Source organism: Corvus hawaiiensis, chromosome 14 (assembly GCF_020740725.1).
Source record: "Corvus hawaiiensis isolate bCorHaw1 chromosome 14, bCorHaw1.pri.cur, whole genome shotgun sequence".
Taxonomy (NCBI): Eukaryota; Metazoa; Chordata; class Aves; order Passeriformes; family Corvidae; genus Corvus; species Corvus hawaiiensis.
Window position 1 is genome coordinate 18,379,318 of NC_063226.1, and position 20,499 is coordinate 18,399,816.

Genomic DNA, 20,499 nt, shown 5'->3' on the forward strand with positions numbered 1-20,499 from the left:
CTAAATTGCATCTTGACTTTTATACATAAATACGTGTGGCATTGGTTTTTGCAACTTTATGCTCTTTTTAGCTAAGTTACAAATGTGCAGCTGGAGAATGTCAGTTACTGTGGAAGGGTGTTTTGGGAGCTTGGCTTTAGCATTGCAGATACATTGTACAATGACATTGGATTCTAACGTAGCTGTCAAACAGGAAAAATGACATTGACTGGGTTTGTACCTTGACTTACTGTTGTGCCCAGAGTTGGAGGGGAAGAAATCCAAGAATTGCACAGAACAAAGACCTGATAGAAGAGGGACAATCATAATTGATATTCAGTGTCATTGTAACTATGTAGTATGAAATGTATTTTTGAATTCCTGTCGTTCTTCTACTTTCTCTTGTAATTGCATATTGAGCAATAATCTTTTAGTATGTTAAGGCTCTTTTGTGTATTAATTATATGCGGTAGCATCTGGTAAAACTGAATTATTTTACACTGCCTGCAACACCTTAATTTTTAGGAGCATGACAAGAATAACAGTGGGTACTGTTATCTCCTCTTACTGCAGGGAAAATCTTGACTAAAAAAGGAATTTTTTTTTTTTTCCCCATTTGCTTCTAGATCTTTCAAAGAACAGATTTACTGAAATTCCTCCTGATGTCTGGCTTTTTGCACCACTGGAAACTTTAAATTTGTATCACAACTGCATCAAATCCATTCCAGAATCTATTAAAAACCTGCAAATGCTTACCTACCTTAACATTAGGTGAGTAATGGTGGTCGGTTTTGGTCTTTATATAATGTATCTCATTGGAGAGTTGGAATTTTGCTTCATCAGGTCATTGCGTTTGCAGTTTTCTTTGTTTCTGATGTTATGTAGACAGACAGTGTTCAGAAACTACAGGTATGAAAATTTGCTGCCATCAAGAGGGTAAATTACTCTGGCTCATTTTGCACATTATTTACATCCACTGCTGTACTGCTCTTTTTAAACTTGGAAAACATATGGTTGGATTTTCTCACAAGAACAGAAGATGGATATGAGCTCTGGCAGGAGAGGGAATCTAAAAAACTCTCCTGACCCTGTTTTCCACAATATTCCTTGTTTCTGATATTGGCTGCATCAAATCCAAAACAGTTTTCTCAGTCAAGAGCTATTTAAATCCCCAAAACCTACTCTGTCTCAAAATCTGCAAATATCAGTTCTTCTAGTGCTAATTCATGAGTAATGTGCTCTGTGGCACTTTTAAAGAGGATTAATATGATACAAAACTGCAAAATTTTCTGAAAGAAATACGGCCTTTCTTCAGCAGCAGCCCATTTCTCTTTTGATGGTGTTTGAGGTGCTGAATACATTTCTTTACACAGAAATGCTGTGTAGTTCTAACTCTTCTTTCAAGAGTTGACTCTCCTGATCATCCTTTGCCAAACTGTGCTTTGTCCTCATTTCTGTGCTCCTATCCAAAGACTGTTTTCACAGCGCAGGAACGTGTGGGCTGTAGTATTGGAGAGCAGGCTAAAATCCTTCCTTCCTAGCTCAGATGCTTTGTTACAGAAGAAAACCACACGATCTCAGATTCTAATTTGGGATTCAGATGGTGGAAGAATCGTATTGTGCATTTCATAGTAAAGCAGGCAGCTCCTAAAAAAACCCAAAACCTGGAAAACCAGAGGAAATCTATGTAAGCGACATGAATGACTGCTTCATTGGCACTCTTTTATAGTCAGTTCAAGAAAAGCTTACTTGCACATTGTGTTTTTGCTTCTCATACCATCAACCAAAAAAGCCTGGCATATCTGCCTGAAATGCAACATAAAAAGAGACTTAATGCACACCTATATACAGAATTTATTTGTATTGTCCACTTTAAATTTTACAGAATAAATCTGTTGCTTTTATAGAGAGACTGTGAAAAGGTTCTAGTCATTTTATGGTGTAATTTGCAAGAGTATGTTTTTGTTGATTTTGCAGTTCTGTACGCTGTAGTCGTGGAGAAAATATTAAAAACCCCCAAGATTTGTAGATTGAGAACAATGCTCTGAATACATATCAATTAAGCACTAAAACTTCTGTATTTTTCTTAATGTAGTCTGAGGACTTAAAAGGTTTTTTTGGTCAAAAATAGAGCGAGCTCTACCTAAATCAACAGCAATTACTGATTTTAATTTTTTTACTTTCATATGTGAAAGGAATTGCTTTCATTTCATACCATATCTGAACAAGCTTGTTTTCCAATGACTTTTTAAAATGTATCTTATTAGAAACATTTTATGTATTTCTGGCAGTGGAAGTCCATCAATGTGGATAGCTTTTTCAATATAGATTTAAATCCAGTAGTGGGTAAGAATGTATTTCATAGCAGGTACACATGCATGCAGCTGGAAAATGATATACACAGAAGAAATATATTTTAATTAAGACTTACTTTCCAGACCGTTGCTCAGCAAAATAAATAAATGTTTAGGGCTTTTTGTGTTGGCTCAGGAGAGACACAACAACATGACATGAGAAGCAATGGTCTTATATAATGTTCTGGTTTGGCAGACTATCACATCAGGTGGTTCTTCTGAAGGTATCAGCAGGATAAAAGCAAGTGTCAAACATTATTTCTTTTAACACATTTCTCTGTACATTTTGGTGTTAGATTCTGTCCTAGTACATACTCATTTCATCAAGTAAAATGGGGATCTAAAATTCACATACCTGAGATAGGCTGTATCTGGTAAGGAAATTGTGGTGGAGATTGTAGATGAAATTGTAATAGGTGGAGAAAGTAATCTGGGATGGGAGAAAAGTTGTACAATATTCATCTCAGACTCCCTGAGAGCTAAAAAAGAGATTATAATCTAGTCTTGCTTGTCCCTTTTTCTTTCTTTCAAGTCGAAATCTTTTGTCAACATTGCCAAAATACCTGTTTGATCTGCCACTGAAAGTTCTGGTTGTCAGTAATAACAAGCTGGTCTCCATTCCAGAAGAAATTGGAAAGTTGAGAGATCTAATGGAGTTGGTAAATACAACTGTGAATCTTTGTACTAAGTAAACTTATAAGCAGTGTATTTTCAGTATAATAAATTATTAATATTTCTTTAAATATAGAACTACAAAATTTAAATTCAGCTACTGTGTTTTATTGGTATTTTCAGTTTATTTTTCAAGGTTATCAAACCCAGAATGCATGCTCGATGATGATTAAGGACATAGTAGAGAGAGTTTAATTCCAGTACCTGTGATATACCTGTTTAGAACATAAGAAGGCTAGAAAGACTCTATATGATTGTTTAATCACTCTGGTCTACATAAATTAACACTAAATTAGTGTCAGAAATAGCTGTAGTCTTTGTTCACTTGATGCAGTTTTGTCACCCTCTAGTGCTTGTATCCAAAAAGCTGGTGAGCCTGCTATTGCTGTCTGTACTTTTTTTAGTTTTATGGGTTGGTTCAAGGTTTATTAAGGAAAAAGAATTTTTAGAAGAGGGCAGAATGCCAGTCAATTTCCAGCAATAGCACAAGAAGTTTTTGACAGATACAGGAACTATACCAGGAATGCCTGATTCCTAGGCTACAGAGTTAGTTTCAAAACCCAGTATTTTATCATTCATTGATTTAACTTCTTGAATTGTATTTCTGGAACATGAATCACTAAATACTTTAAAAATCCGCAAGATCTGTTATGGTTCATCTTCTCTGTGGAAAATCCAAGGTAGTTGGGATTTCTTTTAATAGTATGCTTTATAATAGTTTTGACCGCAGTATTCCTTTGTGTAATTTCACTTAAGATGTTCAGTTGATTTATTAATTATATCTTTCTTAGGATATTAGCTGTAATGAACTTCAAGTTCTTCCCCAGCAAATAGGAAAATTGCAGTCACTTAGAGAATTGAACATTAGAAGAAATAATCTCCATATGTTGCCAGATGGTGAGCTACTCATCTTCTCCCCATTGATGTAGGCAAATTAGGTGAAGTGTTAAGAAGATAACTGATTCTTTTTTTTGTTTTCTTCTTTTCCCCAAATGCAGAATTAGGAGACCTTCCCTTGGTAAAGCTGGATTTTTCTTGTAATAAAATTACAGAAATTCCAATTTGTTACAGAAAGTTACGTCACTTACAAGTTATAGTTTTGGATAACAATCCAATGCAGATACCACCAGCACAGGTTAGTATTAAAGCACACAAATACAGAAATTTGTATTAGGATCTTAGAGGAAGCTGTTCTAATTTATACCAATCAAGTTTTCATTTTTTTAACGTGTATTTCTTGTATTTCTCCTTTTGGGGTGTTTTGGCTGCAAATGCAGTGCAGAAGGTATTTCTTGGGGTATATTCTCAGGGACCATGCTGTGTAATTAAGACTTTTTGTTCATTTGTTTCCCAACAGATATGTTTAAAGGGCAAAGTACATATATTTAAATTCCTCAGTATTCAGGCGTGCCTCAGAATAGATAAAAAACCAGATTCTTTGGATCTTCCATCATTAGGTAAACGAATCCCCTCCCAGCCACTCACAGACAGGTGAGTAGTGGGGTTTTTGAGTGTAGAGAACATACTTTGAAAAGGACGTTTGTTTTATTTTAGGAAAGTGAAACTACTGTTTCTTTAATTCTTGTGTGGGTTTTTAATGTGTTGTTTTTCTTAATGTAGCATGGAGGACTTTTATCCCAATAAAAATCATGGACCAGACTCTGGCATTGGAAGTGATAATGGGGATAAAAGGTTGTCCACTACAGAAGTGAGTATTTTTTCACTGTTGAATTTTTAATTTGTGGATCTTTAGAATTTTTTCCTTTGTATTTTGTATCATTTGAGAAATACCTCAGTAAGTTGCATTTAATATCCTTTCAGTATCTGCACAGTTGAGTTTAAACCATTAGACTGCCATATCAGACACAAATTGTTTATGTATTTCTTTAACTTTTCTGGTTAAGGTCAATTCTAATCAATATGATATGACTGGAATATATTGATATCCCAATCAGTAAGATTTATTAGGAAATCATATAATAATATCATTTCCATGTCAGTTCTGTACTAAATGTGAGTGTCTTTGCAGCCATCTGATGATGATACAATCAGCCTTCACTCCCAGGTATCAGAGTCAACAAGGGAACAGACATTAAGGAATGACAATCACGTAATGGGAAGTAAACTTGATCCACAGAAAGGTAATACCAGTTGTGCATTTGTCATTTTAGGTAACAGATACTTTGCCTAGGTAATCTAATGTGAAAAATGGCACAAAATCACAGGATCGTGTGTTGGTATTGTATTTTCATCATTTCATAAAATAACATAATAGTCATAAACAGACAAGGCTAGAAAGAAAGGGGGGAAAAAGATTATTTCTAGCTTAAGAAGGTACAATTTCTACATTTTATCTTTATCTGACATCGGTCGAGAGAACTGTTCAATATCTCTCCTCTTCATAAATCCTCACTAGACCAGGAGGCGTATGACTACATTGATCCCAGTGCAGAGGAGGGAGCTCTTCCTGAGCAGGGAGATGCACAGATTGGCCCACTGCTGTCCTATGTCAAGGTACCAGAGATTGACAAAAGAAAAACTGTTCAGTAGCCTTGTTTTTTTTTCTTTTTTTCCCCCCTAATTCAATTCTAACATTTGTTTTGTTTAAGGAACGGGGAAAACATCCTGAGAAATCCCAGAAAATAGAACAAAATGAGGACTGGCGAGATGAAAAAAGGTAAATCATCTTCATCTTTTTTGAGTAGGTTTTACTAGTAGTGGCAGGGGTGAAAGCAAGGGTTTTTTTAGCTCCTTGCATATGGAGGAAGCAGTTCTCATATTGAACACTGAGTGCTTCTCTTGGACAGAGAATACGTTTATAGGAAGTACTGCTTAGTTATTGCCATAATGAGCCGTTTCTGAGTCTTGCTTCACTGAAGTCAGGTAGGTCACTAATGTTTAATTTTTCAGACTCCAGAAAGAGCAGCTGCTGGCTGAAGATGATGAGGAACTCAAAGAAGTGACTGACTTGAGAAAAATAGCAGCTCAGTTGTTGCAGCAAGAACAAAAACACAGGTATAACAATAACTTTTGTTACAATTAATTTATTCTTTAACCTCTCTTATACCCAAAAGCTTTTGACACCTTATTTTGAGAACAGTTTTGTCCAGCTGCTAAAGAGTGAAGTGACAGACTCTGTCAGGATACCTGTCTTGTGTTTCTTGTCTGAATTACACAACCTGCATACAGTTTGTTTGTGACTGGTTATTTTTATTCAGACACAAACTAATTTAGGTGGCACTTCCTTCAGTCAATATCCTGCGGACTAAGGGGAAATTTGTTTGAACATTATTCTGTCAAATGACATTATCTGTGTATAAAAATAAATCATTTCAACTGCCTGCCTTTCTCTGCTTCATTATGGGCATCTCAACAGAACAATTCTTGAAAAGGAGCCAAGGAACAAGCAGCAGATTAAAGGAATGTAACAGAACAAGTTAACAACTGTGTAAAATGAAGAACAGGAAGGAATACCTGGAGTCACATAGGATATGGCCAGGCTGGGGTAGGAACAGTTTCTGTACTGTTCCTTTACCAAGCAGTCAAATGCTGTAAGGTACTTCGAGAGTAAGCTCTTCTGAGAGTGAAAGTTGTAGTTAATAGTAGTTCATTAACTAAAATACTTCCTAACACTCATTCAGTATCCCACAGTAATAGATGTAAGTTCATACCAACTTAATATAGTATTTTTTTCTTTCAAATTTCTGTATAATTATGAGACTGCTGCTTTATTTTCAAGATGGTTGAAATACATGTGAAGCCCTCAGAGAAACTGAGATCACAATACTATGATTTGCAGGGTCTTAAAAATTCACCAGCATTTTATATTAGTTAAACAGTAACAGTAGTGTGCATGTGTGGAAGATAAAATAGGTTTTTCTTAGAACTCCATGCTCTGCTTTCAAGAATTAGTTGTTGTTCACAGGAAAGGGAAAAATAAGAATGAAATCTTAATGCTAGTGTATTCTTAGTATCAAAAGTACTGCAAATAAGACCAAGAATGCATAATTTTCTCGTATTACTGAAGAGAGAATGAGGGTGTTTTTTCTTATATTAGGTTTTTATATGGTGGTTATTTATGCTGCATGGGGGTCTTGTTTGATTACGTATTTCCTGGTTATCTAATAATTTGAAATACCAAGCCACTCCTCTTCTGAAGTACTGCAACTTGAATTTTACTTGTCATACGTTGTTGTGTCTTACTGCAGTGGTCTTGCTAATTGTTCTGCTTTGTCTTGAATTATGCAGGTTATGCAATCTTAATAGTTCTTAAGTTTTACTTCTTAGTTTAGCATTTAGATTTTAAAGTTTGTTTATGTATCTTTAGGTACATGAGCTCAAAATCTCCTCTGATAGAAAATGTAGCCCTGATTTTGAATCCATGGGTTTTTTTAATCAGCAATAAGAATAATATTTAGTATTTAGTGAAGATATTTCTATGCTTATTTGTAGAATATATGTTCAATCAGTAAAGAGAATCCTCAGGGAAGTTAAGCATCACAAAATAATTCCTTACTAATCACATTTCTGTTTGTTCAGTGTATGTTTTTGTAATATTATGCAGTCTCCTTTCCTTTTGCTTGCTATGCTAATGACTTCCCTGTCCTCTCCCATCAACCTATCCTGCTTCCTTCCTCCGTCTTTGGCTTTGGTGTGCATGAAATGTGAATACAGACGAAGGCCACTAAGCTATAGAACTTCATTCAGTGAGAAACTCTTCCAGAGGACCAGGGCGGCAGGACGTGCATCAAGGTATAAAGTGTTTGTAGAGCTTCAGATTTCCAGAGTTAAAATGTGGACAAAAGAAGTGCTCTTGGCCGTTTCTAAAACAAAAACAGAGTTCAAGGGATTGGCTGAGCTACCCTAAGATGTTTGTTATCAAAAATAGCTTCCAATACATTGCTTGTTCTTTAGGATGAAATACTAATTAAGAAAAATACTTAGTTAGGCAATTCTCCGAAGAACACTTTGAGTCCAAACCTAAAACCTTTTATTTTTCTTTAAGTGTACAACCTCAGATACAGTGCCTCAGGCAAAGTGGTGCTTCTGGTTTTTTGGGGTTTTGTTTGTTTGGTGGTTTTGTGTTGTTTGTTTGATACTTTGGTTTTAAAGTGATCATTTTCAAGTTGGCATGACCAGAGATAATTTGTTTTGCATTTGACCCATGGTGGAAGTATTTGTAACATGCAGACCTCACCAGTAACATGAAACTTGAATATAGTGTAGACAATACTCAAACATGTAGGTGTTGAATGATTTCAAACTTTGTTACCTTATAAATTGAAGCTCTGTAACTTAGTCTGGATACTCCTTGTCTTTTTCAAAAGGCAGTAGAGTCGTTTAGATTAAATAATTTTCATTGGTTCCAAATGAGCCTGTTTGAATTTGCATCAAAATTAAGTCTGGGTTCTTACTTGGCAGCAGTGATTTCCTAAAACTGTCTAAATCCAGAAGAGCACAACTTCAATCACAAAGCAGAGACAGATGTGAAGTCAGTGGACTGCTCTGGAATGAATTGAAAATAAATCATCTTTGTCTCACTGCACAAGATTTCTAGTGTCTTTTTACACTTTAGAGACTCAAGGTAGTACTTGCTTGCCTAAGCTTGAGGATAGCTAACCTTAAGTAACACTACCATTGTTCACTTCATCTGTGTCCATTAATCGTTGTTATGTTTGCACAAAATGTGAAAGTGTAAGTGGCTGGAAAGAGATTCCACTCTTCAAATCCTGAAACTTGAGAAAATATTTTCCAATATCGTACGTGGTTTTGTCATTGCCTTTTTCTCTCGTCTGGTCAAGCACTTCAGTGCAGATGTTGTGCTTGCATAATATAGAAGTAGAAAAATGAGTCACTATGTTCATTTTGTGTTTAGTATGTAAATATATGTCAAATATATATAAATATGTGGTGTTGATTAATTTAGATTTTAAAATTTGTGTGAGTTTTAGAACCCTTTCAGAGGATTAATTGTTATGCTACATCTGTAACAACTGAATTGGTGTGATCTGTAAGACTCATGAGTAGGAAATTGATTGCAGTTCTGGAACAGATGTCCTGTGCAAGTTCTTAGTTCACTAAATCAGAAAGATCATCAGTATTTGGCACAATAATTGACCTGTACAATAAAAGTTTTGGATTTAATGAATGATAGTAGGAATGGCAACAGTTGCTGAAATTGTTGGACCATCAACATCATGTAACTTCTGAACCTGAGCTACTTCTACTTTCATTTTATATACTCTGCTTTGCATTGTATTTCTTGAAAGACAGTAATTAACATGCCTGCAGTGATTGCCCCAGACCCCCTTCAAACTGAACAAATTATTTTGCCGATTTTCTGCAATTTAGTAAATTCAGATTAGTTTTCTTCACTATTTTCTTTAGTTAAAAGCTTTCAAGTTCGTTATTCCGCAGGAAATTGAGATTTCTGTAACTGAGCTTAGCAACGTGTCAGATACTGAACTTGCTGTTACTTCCCCATCAGTATTCTTCAGTTTTTAAACAGGAAGTTTCAAAAATTACTGGCTCTGTTTTAGAAAGTATAAAAATACACTTTGTTTAAATATTTTTAGTTCATGATAAACTCAGTCATTAATTATATACGTGTTGCACAGAAACAGTATACCTGAAAAGTGTATGTATATATATGTTAGAATTAGCTTGAATAGTTTTTCCTTGCATTTCATATAATAAGTTTCAAAAAGGAATAGCCTTTATTATATACAATCATTGCATTTATACTATAGTGTCAGTTTTGGTGCAAGTGTTGCATCAAACTGAGTATAATTTTTTTTTAATTGTAGGCATCGCTTGCTACAAAGTCTCTCTGAATTTCTCATTGCTTTCAGTTAAGACTAAGCTAGTTTAAATGGGGAGTCTCTGTAAAAGGTAATGACTTTAAAATAGCATGAGATTCTGGTTTGATGACCCATGCTCTGAATATTTTTTTTTGGTTACACTTTTTTCAGGCTGTAGTATAAATTAAGTCTGTAATGCACCCTCAAAGCTAAGTTTCTGAACACAAAATATAGGAAGCAGATGCTACAGACTGAGTGCAGCAGACATTTACAGGCTTAACTTTTACAGGCTTAAACTTTTACAGACATTTACAGGTTTACAGGCTTAACTTCTCATAATCCCATTAAACTGAGGGTCACACAATGAGGGGTTTATACTGCAAATGAGATAACTGAGTTCAAAGTTATCACCGTAATCAGAGAAGTTTGATTGAAAAATCATCAGTCATTTAAAGTTAATGACTGTGCTGCACTGTGGAATAGTAATGAAGTATTAAAAGGTGACTACTGTTTTACTTTCTTCCATTGAAGAGTTGGTTGTGTTCTGATTCTTAATACATTCTAATTCTGTATTTAATTCTGTGTAAATACACTTCCATCACACTTCTGCACATGAAGTCACTGTCAAAATGTAATATTGCTACCTTCAAGAGTTCAGAATTTGTCACTTAAGTTCAATGTGATGCTTACTTAAAAACAGTTTTAAGTGTTACTGATTGATTTGTTATTTTTAACACTTAAAACATCCATAATAGCTTATATCCTCTTCCTGTGCACTCACACATGATACGTGTTTGCTCCAGATGAAAACACATTTCTGAATCTCGTTGAGTTTAGGCTTTTCTGACTGTTTACCATTTAGAAAAATGGAATTTCCATTGGTTCACTTCTGCATTAAACTTTTCTTTTACTTCTTAGGCTGTGTTTCTCCATTTTCCACCCCTCCTTTTTCTCTTCAATTCCTTTGCACTTGCAGTGTTTCTTACATCTTCGCATCTGTTACTGACTGACTTTCCTGTGCTTGATCTGTCTCTGTCCTTTCTGGTCTGCTTTAAATTGACTATCTTTCATCTTCTAATTTTAGTGAACAGTGGGTCTTTTGTGTTGAGAGCAGCATGACTTTACACAGGTGTGAGATCAGCTGAAATAGTATCTATTTAGGGAGAAAAATAAGAGGAGACTTCATTTTGGTTTGAATTATCACCAAGTTTTGCTAACTTGAAATACTTCAAGAGCTGGAAATGATACTGTTAATTCAAATGGAAGCAGGAATGGGCTTGGATTTCATATGTGTACACACACATTTTAGTTTTATGGAAGATGCCACTTAATGTTCAAAACTTGTTTATTTACAGGAAATGTGATGCAGTGAAAGTGACATACTGTAAGAAAATTGTTTCAAATACCTATTTTTTTCATTCTAGGCTTCTTAATCATTCAGTTTCAGTAAACACAAGGAACAGGCCAAAGCAGCCAATGGAATCTGAAAAATGGTATTGTTACACTTAAATGCATCACAGCTTTCAATATTTTATTAGCTTCATTTTTGTTTATTGTGTCACTACTGCCATCTTCTGTCATAATGCTTTTAGCTTATGGTGAAATTGCAGCTACAAGAGTAATCTATTCTTGAGCTTCTTTCTTTCAGATTGAAAAAAAAATAGCCGTTCTTCTGAGTATTTAGGAAAATTGATGTAATCCAGAAACAAATTTGTAGGTCTGATTATGGTGCTGATTATGGCAGCAATTCATTTATGTTTTAGACCTCCAATTCCAGTGTGGAAGGTTGTACCTCTTCCCACAGGAGATTGTGTTGTGCAGGTATTTTAGATTCTGTGTTACACAAGGTGGCACTGGAGCTGTGCTTAGGCATCTAGATTTTCCTCCCTGGCAGTCCTTTTGTGCTCTCAGGAGCTGTTGGAAAAGTGTTACTGGGAGTTCAGCCTACAAAACCTTTATTGTTTGAGGAGCATGTGTAACTGAGGAATCCACTGTCTGCAGGAGCTGTACTTAGGCTTTTTCTTTGAATTAAAAAAAAAAAAGTACAACCCCCTCATACAAAACAAAGCAAAAAAAAAAAAAAAAACAAAAAACCAGAAACCGTCAATAATCAAAAATACCCAAAGCCTTGTCTTTAGGGAATTGGGAAATGTCCAAACCGCAGTGGGGTGGGAATGGCTTTCTGCAGTTCAGCTACACCTCAGGGGAGCATCTTGACCCAGTACAGTTGCTTCAGTGTGATACATCTTATTTTGGCTGTCTCCTCTCTCATTGGTACCTGTGGTTTTGCAGAGCTGGCTGCACACGTGTCCTGTGGTTGTGTGAATCATGCTGTAGCTGTTCCTTGGAACCTTCCAGGCTTTGCTCACTTACCACAGGTTCTTCTCTTTGAGTCGCTGCCACCTATTCAAGTGTACAGCTCTGTTAGGCTTTTTTATTATAGAGTAATGCAGGAAAAATTAAATTTGCCTTTTCCTTGTTTGTTAATGAAACAGGCAGTTCTGAGACGTAAAACCAAAACAAACTTTAAACCTTCAAGAGAAGCTTTTTCTGAATAAAGTACTGGGGGGTGGAAGACTCATTGTCAAGTTATGGTAAAGGAGAGTCAAATATGATTTCAGTTAAGTAGTCATACTTTTAAACCACATTGTGACATCCATATACCGATGGCTAAAAAATACTGTAGTGCTGTGGAGAAGCCACTTTTTAAGTGTTCACTTTTTTTATATTTTCAAGTACTTTGTTTTAAAGTCCACAAAAAAATAGTATGCTTCATAATGCTTTTCATCTCACTTTTTAGTGTCTCAACAAATGAAGTGAATTCCCCAGTGTCCCCATACAGCTGGCAGGTAAATATTCAAATGTAAATGTAGTGCCTTTATATTTGAGTAGTGGTGGTGGTGTTTCCTTGGTTTTGTCTCTATGGCAGAAAACTTGTAATACATTCATATGGTTGCTTATACACGTAGTTCTTGAAGGTGTCTTAATTGTGGTGGAAAATGTAAGATCTTTGAAGATCTTATGCCTCAAGATAATTTGACTTGTTTGTAATGGAGCCCTTTTGTTTTAATAGCATATGGTACCATCTTTAAGGTCTTGAAACTAGTGAGGCATAAGTTTTACTTTCTTGGTTTTAGTGTATCTTTCCATATAAAGCTACTGCCTCACTATAATGTTCAGTTTGGTTTTTAGATGCAACTTCTAGATGGATTGGAGTATGTAGGCTTTCATTTTCCATCCCTCAATGAGAAGCTTGCATGATATGATAAAATTTCAAGTTAAACTGTAGAGAGTACTTTTTTATTATTTTTATCTATTAGTTATCTGCAACTGCTTTAAATGCCCTCATGTTCTAGTTGTGGTACATTTAGGAAACAGTCCATCCAGATTGTCTGCTTTCAGTTTTCATCAAGCAGACAGTCATATATATTTATTATTATTTAAGAATCAGTCTACTTTAGCTGTCTCCTCAGTATATATTGCATAATACAGTACTTTAAAAGAGAGGTTTCTCTTACACCTTCTTGGGGTGTATAATCTTTTAGATAGGAACAGCCAACAAATACTCAAACTGATTTTGTTACAGCCATCCTTTCTCTGTGTGATGATTATTCATAGTGAGAAATTAGATGTGCTGGTGGCTAACCACATTTGAAACTCGTGTATTTCTGGCAGCCTTTGGTGGATTCCTCACCTACCTGCACAACTGGTCTCAATGCAGAAAACTGTTATTTTCTGAAGAATTATTTCATAGATTCTTTTTCTTCTATGAAATACATTTTAGGATTTGAACAGAAATAAGTGGTTTCTACCAGAATCACCATTAAGACTGTTAAACTTTCAGGTCATAAAGCTAGATAGAGACCGGCAAATAATTAACAACTGTAGTTCTTCATAATTTGTGCTAATGCACAAGAGTTATATTTACATTTTACATAGAAGTATTTCTGACCATTATAGCCACTGGAAAACCAGAAGGATTCAATGGATGAGCAGCATTGGCCAGAAACACAGCCAGTAATCTGGCAGAATGAAGAAAGAAGGAGAAGTAAACAAATTAGAAAAGAGTATTTCAAGGTAATGGAGGGAGTGAGGGTGGGTGACACTTTTTTTTAAAATAAGACAGAAGAGACTATAAAACTAAGTAAAGGTAAATCCTCAAAGGTCATGATGCTTTTAAATTTGCACGTAACATAATTTTTGATTTGACTCTTTTGATTAAAAAATATATATATGTATGTATTTAGGATGATTTGAGAGTGCTGGACAATCAAGAAGAAAAAATTGATCAAAGATTTTGTTTATCCTTTAAATAAAAGAAAGTAATTCATTGTTGTTTTCTGGCAAAACCAAAACCTAATCTTGTCATTGGTCCTTCACCATCTATTGGTGGGATTTTGTTTAATTATTTATTTACTTAATTTTAGTGCAAAGAAAATACACGTTGCCTTTTCTTTGCAGCAGGGTTCTAGGAATGATTTATGCATTTTGGGTCTTATGGCATTAGTTTGCATTTCAGAACGGAAATTTTGTCTGTGTTCCGTTGCTGCTGTAGTGTGCACCCTCAGTCAGCAGGTGCCAGTGTCTGCTTTCTGCAGAACACGGGAAGTTCTGGGTAACATTTATTTTGGGCTATGTAGAGTAATAGGAGAGTTCTGAGCAGTGCTGGGTTGAGTTAAAATTAAATTGGTCACTTATGAAATTAGTTTCTTGGGTCTTTGCCATCGAACATATTTGTGAAATGCCAGGAAACTTCAAAGAAATTAAATTCTTGGGAGAACAGAGCATGCCATACAGCTCAGATACATTGTTGTGATTACAGAAAGCTTTTTTTTTCCCTGAAGAGATAATGGAGTTGTATTCTCTTTCCAGGGTTTTCATCCTGAAATTATTTTTTTTTTTTACTGTGGAATTTGAGGAGAGAGAGAAACTTCTAAGTAAAACAGAATTCCGGTGTTTGACTGGCTAAAGAGCTGTGCTACCAATACAGAAGTGGCTCCTCATAGTTTACCAGCACAGCTTTAAATGCCAGTCAGTAGTGAGCTCTGTGATGGAAGCAGATGCCTGAAATCACATTACATACAGCTATAGATGGGTCTCCAAAGTGAATTAAACAGTCTATACCAGTAACAAAATATACACAGTTTCATTTTCAAAAACAAGGCAATAAACCACTGAAACAGAGGCTGTCTTCCATGGCAAGCTGGGAAAAAAAATAGGTACCACTGCTGTTGGGAGAAAGCAGTGACAATGCAGTTGGTGTCTTGCTTAGCCCGCATTGAGTGTCACATCATGAGGATGAGTGGCCTGGTCATATGCACTCAACAAACTTAGACTTTTGTAGTCATGGTCCTTTTAATTCTATCTGCATGGGGCTTTTCCTCCTTTTTGTACACTTGCTCTGTGGACAATGAAATACATTTATTTTTTTTAAATACCACTTCTGTAAATTTTTTCCTTCAATTCCTCCTTAATTTCCTACACTTTTAGCATAATCAGGGAAGTGGGACAGTGATGAAGGCAACACACAACAAATCACACAGACCTGTGGGAAAAGCATTGTCTTAAATATGTAAAAGGATATGGTTAGACTTTGAAGTTTTAAAGGCAATCTTAATCTTTTTTAATTTAATTTTTTACAATGTCAAGTCAGTCTCTTAAAATGTAAGCAATCTTAGTCACATAAAAAACGTATTATAAAACTAGCTTTCACAGGTTGCATAATTTTTCCTAAGAAACAGAGCTTCATGTTAGCAATTGTTAAGATGTTTTCACTTGGATCAGCTGTCACATGCAGAGCTGACATTATAAAAGTATTCAGTTTTAAAATGCTCTTATCCCTTCAACTGATGAAGATCTTGACTAGCCTAGAAATGTCGTGTTCTTTAATGTTGTTTCTTTCTTGCTCCTTTGTTTCTGTAACATGGCTTTTGTTCTCAGCAGCTCCATCAGTAATAAGTAACATCTGAGTGAAAGCAAGCCATTTAGTTCAAATGAAAACCATGCTTTCATTTTAAAGTAATAATTGTGTGTGTTTTGCAGTATAAGTCTTCCAGAAAGAGTTCAAGTGGAAATGAAAATGATGAGGTGAGATGTAGTAATTGTGTGAAATATTAAGAAATAATTTTATTCACTTGTCTTTTTTGCACAAATTAACTTTGCATTCCAAAGCCATAGCAGAAATAACTATTATTCTCCTTTATTTAAAAAAAAAAAAAAAAAAAAGCTCACGATTGCCTGCTGGGGAACAGTAGGACATTTGCTTGCTTTGGTAAGAGCAAAGTTAATTCACCTATCAAGCAGAGGTGATGTAAAACTAATATTTGACGTAAACAGCGGATAGTGGCTCCTTGCCTTACATATTTCAAAATATAGTTGCTGCCAGTTTGTAGCATACTTGACAAATGTTACGTCTTGTGTATTTCATAATTTCATGTTTCTTGTTAAATCATCATTTTCATTTTTATAATTTCATCTCTTTGATTTCTTTTTAGCAAGACAGTGATAATACTAATGTGTCCCCACAGTCTCCTGTGTCGTCTGAGGTACAAGTTTGTGGGTTTGTTTTTCATTCAACAAACATTTCTTTGTGTTCATTGCTGTCACCAGGTTTTTCATGCAGATACAAAGTTGTTAGTTTCCTTGGAAATTAAAATTAGAACTACTTCATCATAATAAAAATACAAAACCAGAATGAGAGACAGATGTTACAGCTTGTTTTACCTTTGCAACTCTGATCTCCCCTAGAGTTCTTCTTTTTGACTGGTGTGAGGAAAGGTGCATTTCTCTGTCTCCATTATCTTTCCTGATGAAAATACTAATGAAACAAAAATCAGATTTGCCATATTTGATAGGCCTTCCTAAGGAAGACTGTTCTTCAGGGCACGTAGTCACTGAGAGATTTGAAGCTTGTGGTTTAGTACTTTATACATCACCCATGTATACGGTTCCATACAGGAGCCCAAAGGTGCTGACACTTCTCAAGGAGTTTCATCCTTCGCAATCCTGGGTGTCACCTTTGTGGTGCAGCCTTCCAGCTTCATTCAGGGGTGTCATCCATGGAGTCTTGCTGTGAGAGCACTGCCCTGCTTAGCTTGAAATAAAGCAAATATTATTAACATTTCCACCTCATGTCAATAAGGAGCCTGAGAGAGCAGAATTAAAACATGTCCCAGAATACAGTGAAACAAGTTGAAACAAAGATATCTCATGTACATACCAAAATATTGAGTGCATTTCTCTTTTTAGATGGTGAAATGAGAAAAACCTAGTCTTCATAGTTGGAAGTAGATTTTGAATCTAAGCATTGGGAGAATATTTGAATCTGCTTACAGCTGGCTTAAACTCTGTTCACAGAATGGTTGCAGTAGTTTGAAATATTTTGCAATAGATTTTAAATAATCTGGTGCTGCTTTTCTTTCTCATTATGACAATTTTATCTGTATGTAGTAGGGTTATGTTCATTCAATTTATTTTATACTGTCCTTTTCAAAAGACCATTTTACAGTTAAGCAGAAGGACTCTAGGCAAGAATAATTTAAACAGTATCTTGATGGGAACAAAAGTTATTTCTTTTAATGAGTGGAAGAAAATTGACTTCATCTCTTTTAACAGGACTATGAAAGAACAGATAGTAACACTCATGGTCCATTTGGTCTCAAACCAAGGTCAGGTAAGCTGCTGTTCTCTAACATAGTGTGTTTATTTCCCAGGCTGCTAGAGGCAGTAAGCATAGCACATGTCACAGTACTGCAGTTCACTCAATTTACTTATCACTGGATAGTACTGGGAAGGGTGTACACAGCACCTTTGGCAAACAAATAATTGGAAGCTCCTCAAGTTGTAGAGTGATTTGGTTGGTTTGTTTGTTTGTTAAGGGTTTTTTCCCCACTCCTTTATTTTCGGCATATTTAGTCACTTTCAAAGAACAGGGAAACACTATACAATTGTTCTTGAGGTTTGATGGCTTAAAGACTTTATACTTGATTAAAAGTAAAACACATGAAAATACTTTCAAAGCTAGATTGAGATTCTTGAAGAAGTGCAAATGGAGTTGTGTGTCCCAAACTGATACTTCAGTATTGAAGTTAGTTCTGTCTCCATATTTTCCAATTATCCATTTACACTTAAGTAAGATGATCTCTGCATTTTATTTGAAAGATGTTTCATAGGCAGCATCTTTTATAGCAGGAAGCTTAAATATATTTGTTCTTAAAAGTTCTACATTTTTTTCCTGTTTTTAACCTCAGTTATAGACCTTCAGTTTTTGAATGTTTTTGGTCTGACTTCCCTCATGTTTGATAGCTTTCAGCCGTGCCTCACGCCAGGACTACGGTGCAGTGGATCCTGGATTTACTATGAGGAGGAAAATGGAACATCTAAGGGAAGAAAGGGAACAAATCAGACAGCTTCGCAATGTAGGTACCTTTATTCACTGTATGGCTGCAGTGCATTTAGTTTGCTCTGTACCACAATGTAAACCTTTGTTTTAAAGGCCTCCAAATTGTTGCAGTTGTACAAGGGCATCTCTGTAGTGGTATTTCTTCCTAAGGAATTTCATATAACAGGCTACACTGGTACTAGTTTGGGTCCAATGGAAATACCAACTGAGAAGTAGTCGAGGTTTTTTTCTTTCTAGAAAACAAAGTGAAATTATTTTTTTTTTCTGAGGTGTTAAATTTTCTAAGGGAGACAATGTCTGCTTGTGTTTGCTATGGTTTGACCTGAGATCTGAAGAAGAATGATTATTGTTTTATAAATAGCCAAATGCTTTTTGAGTGTAGAAAGTTGCTATAAGTTACATAATCCTGAATGGGATCTACATTTCAGATTTCCAGTAAACTGGCTTTTGTGTAGTTGTGTTTTCAAGGCATTTAAGAGTTAGAGTTAATTGAATCATAGCTGCTCTGCTGTTCAGGGCAGTGCTAATTTATGGTGTGACTTCTATGAAGAATGTTTGTTTTGTCTGGTTCACTTCCTGAGCAGTAAAGTCTTGTTGTTGGGGTGGGAAAAATCATTGTTTGCCTTCTCTGTAACAACACAAGTGTGACCCTTGGCCACCTCAGCTTAATTGTCATCTGTACAAGTGAAATAGCCTTTCCCACAGTTGTGTTCCCTTCTTTGTCTTTTCCTCCTTCTCATTAAATCCTGTATGGTTTCAACTCACAGATTCTGCCCACTAAGCACTGATGACATATTCAGCACAACACTTCTGTCCTTAAATTCTGTGCTTTGCTGTTATGAGCAGTGTAGGGTCACTGCTCATAACAGGAGGGTCACTCTCATAGGGTCTTGAGAGCTGTGTATTGTGGTCATTGTTGGCAGAATGTCTTTCTCAGTGTATGTTGTTGTGTCATTTAAAAAACTCCAAACAATAAAATAACATACCCCCAAGAAAAACCTAACGATACAAACAAAGGGAACATGGGGCCAATAAGGAGAAAAGGATGTTTATACTGAGTAAAGTGTAAGTTTATTACATATACTTCAATTTAGTATTAAAATGTTCCTTTTAAACTTCTGCGTGCTTTCAAATACCCTGGATTTAAAATGAAAAATTACCTGATGTTGAGAGTAACTTACCTATGGCCCTTTTCCTAGAATCTTGAATCCAGGTTGAAGGTAATTTTGCCAGATGACATTGGAGCAGCATTGATGGATGGGGTGGTTCTTTGCCATTTAGCCAATCACATAAGGCCACGTTCTGTTGCCAGCATTCATGTCCCATCGCCAGCAGTGGTAAGACATAAGACATTTATCTCATTTTTTGGTACATCTTGCATGAAAACAAGCTTTTGAATTTCAATACTAAAACACTGTGACTCAGGTTTACCACATTAATTTGCTACATTATTCACTTCAGTTTTTCTGGAAGGTGCATTATAAAAGGCTCAGAAGTTTAGTTTAAGAGCTGTTTTCCTCATACTGAGTCCTCATAGAACGTGTCTTGTGTTTTAGTAACTGTAAGTGAATTTACATCAGAAATATACAGTCCTTCATGAATGTCTGATGAAGATCTGATATCCTGTCTTCACAGCCTAAACTCAGCATGGCAAAGTGCCGAAGAAATGTTGAAAACTTCCTTGATGCTTGTAAAAAATTGGGCGTTCCACAGGTACACTAATTACTTTATTGATTTATTAATAACCACTGAAAATGTCAGCAAATACTGATGTTGGGGGTTTAGAGGAGCTTTATTCAGGGAGCAGTAGTGATTATGACACTGACCAGAGATCTTGAAGATATGAAGAGAAATTCCATTTCAGGCTTATGGGGTGAATCTGAGGAAGCTACTTTATGGGTTTCTAGTCAGTTCTTTATAGTAAAAATAACTCTGACCTCCTTGTAAAATGAATTGTCATCTAAACAAAGGAAGGGACTTGAGAGGGTGATGTTCTATTATTTGAAAGTCTTGAGTTTAGCTACTTGCTTTGGCATGAATTCAGTCTGTCTAGGAAATATCCTGCAATTACAGAAGTCTGTAGCCTGAATGATTTGCTATCTTTTTTAGCATGGCTGTAGTTGTTGTTCATTACTTATGCTTCTGTTGCTTAAGTTTATCCTCTTACCTCCTTTTATGAGGGGAAAAAACCTGAAAATTCAATCATTTCCTGCATATTATGAGACACAAAATTCCCTTGATCTATTTCAGTGCAAGAAGAAAATTAGTTCATTGATTTAGAACCTGGTTTACT

At 35.6% G+C, this 20,499-nt stretch overlaps 1 protein-coding gene across 5 annotated transcripts in view; it reads left to right on the plus strand.

Annotated features, from left to right (window-relative positions):
* LOC125333070 (leucine-rich repeat and calponin homology domain-containing protein 2-like) overlaps positions 1-20,499 on the plus strand; it is a 41,066-nt gene that overhangs the window by 12,997 nt on the left and 7,570 nt on the right. Inside the window, exons 2-21 of one of the 5 annotated variants that reach the window (XM_048318616.1) lie at positions 606-750; positions 2,866-2,992; positions 3,797-3,902; positions 4,004-4,140; positions 4,363-4,496; positions 4,626-4,713; positions 5,035-5,146; positions 5,422-5,519; positions 5,615-5,682; positions 5,916-6,020; positions 7,680-7,757; positions 11,230-11,298; positions 12,606-12,654; positions 13,766-13,882; positions 15,848-15,892; positions 16,300-16,350; positions 17,420-17,477; positions 18,110-18,222; positions 19,406-19,543; positions 19,842-19,919. In XM_048318616.1, the coding sequence (XP_048174573.1) occupies positions 606-750; positions 2,866-2,992; positions 3,797-3,902; positions 4,004-4,140; positions 4,363-4,496; positions 4,626-4,713; positions 5,035-5,146; positions 5,422-5,519; positions 5,615-5,682; positions 5,916-6,020; positions 7,680-7,757; positions 11,230-11,298; positions 12,606-12,654; positions 13,766-13,882; positions 15,848-15,892; positions 16,300-16,350; positions 17,420-17,477; positions 18,110-18,222; positions 19,406-19,543; positions 19,842-19,919 (1,916 nt within the window). The remainder of the gene's footprint in view (positions 1-605; positions 751-2,865; positions 2,993-3,796; positions 3,903-4,003; positions 4,141-4,362; positions 4,497-4,625; positions 4,714-5,034; positions 5,147-5,421; positions 5,520-5,614; positions 5,683-5,915; positions 6,021-7,679; positions 7,758-11,229; positions 11,299-12,605; positions 12,655-13,765; positions 13,883-15,847; positions 15,893-16,299; positions 16,351-17,419; positions 17,478-18,109; positions 18,223-19,405; positions 19,544-19,841; positions 19,920-20,499) is intronic. The other 4 variants (XM_048318618.1, XM_048318617.1, XM_048318619.1 and 1 more) reach the window with 4 other exon arrangements.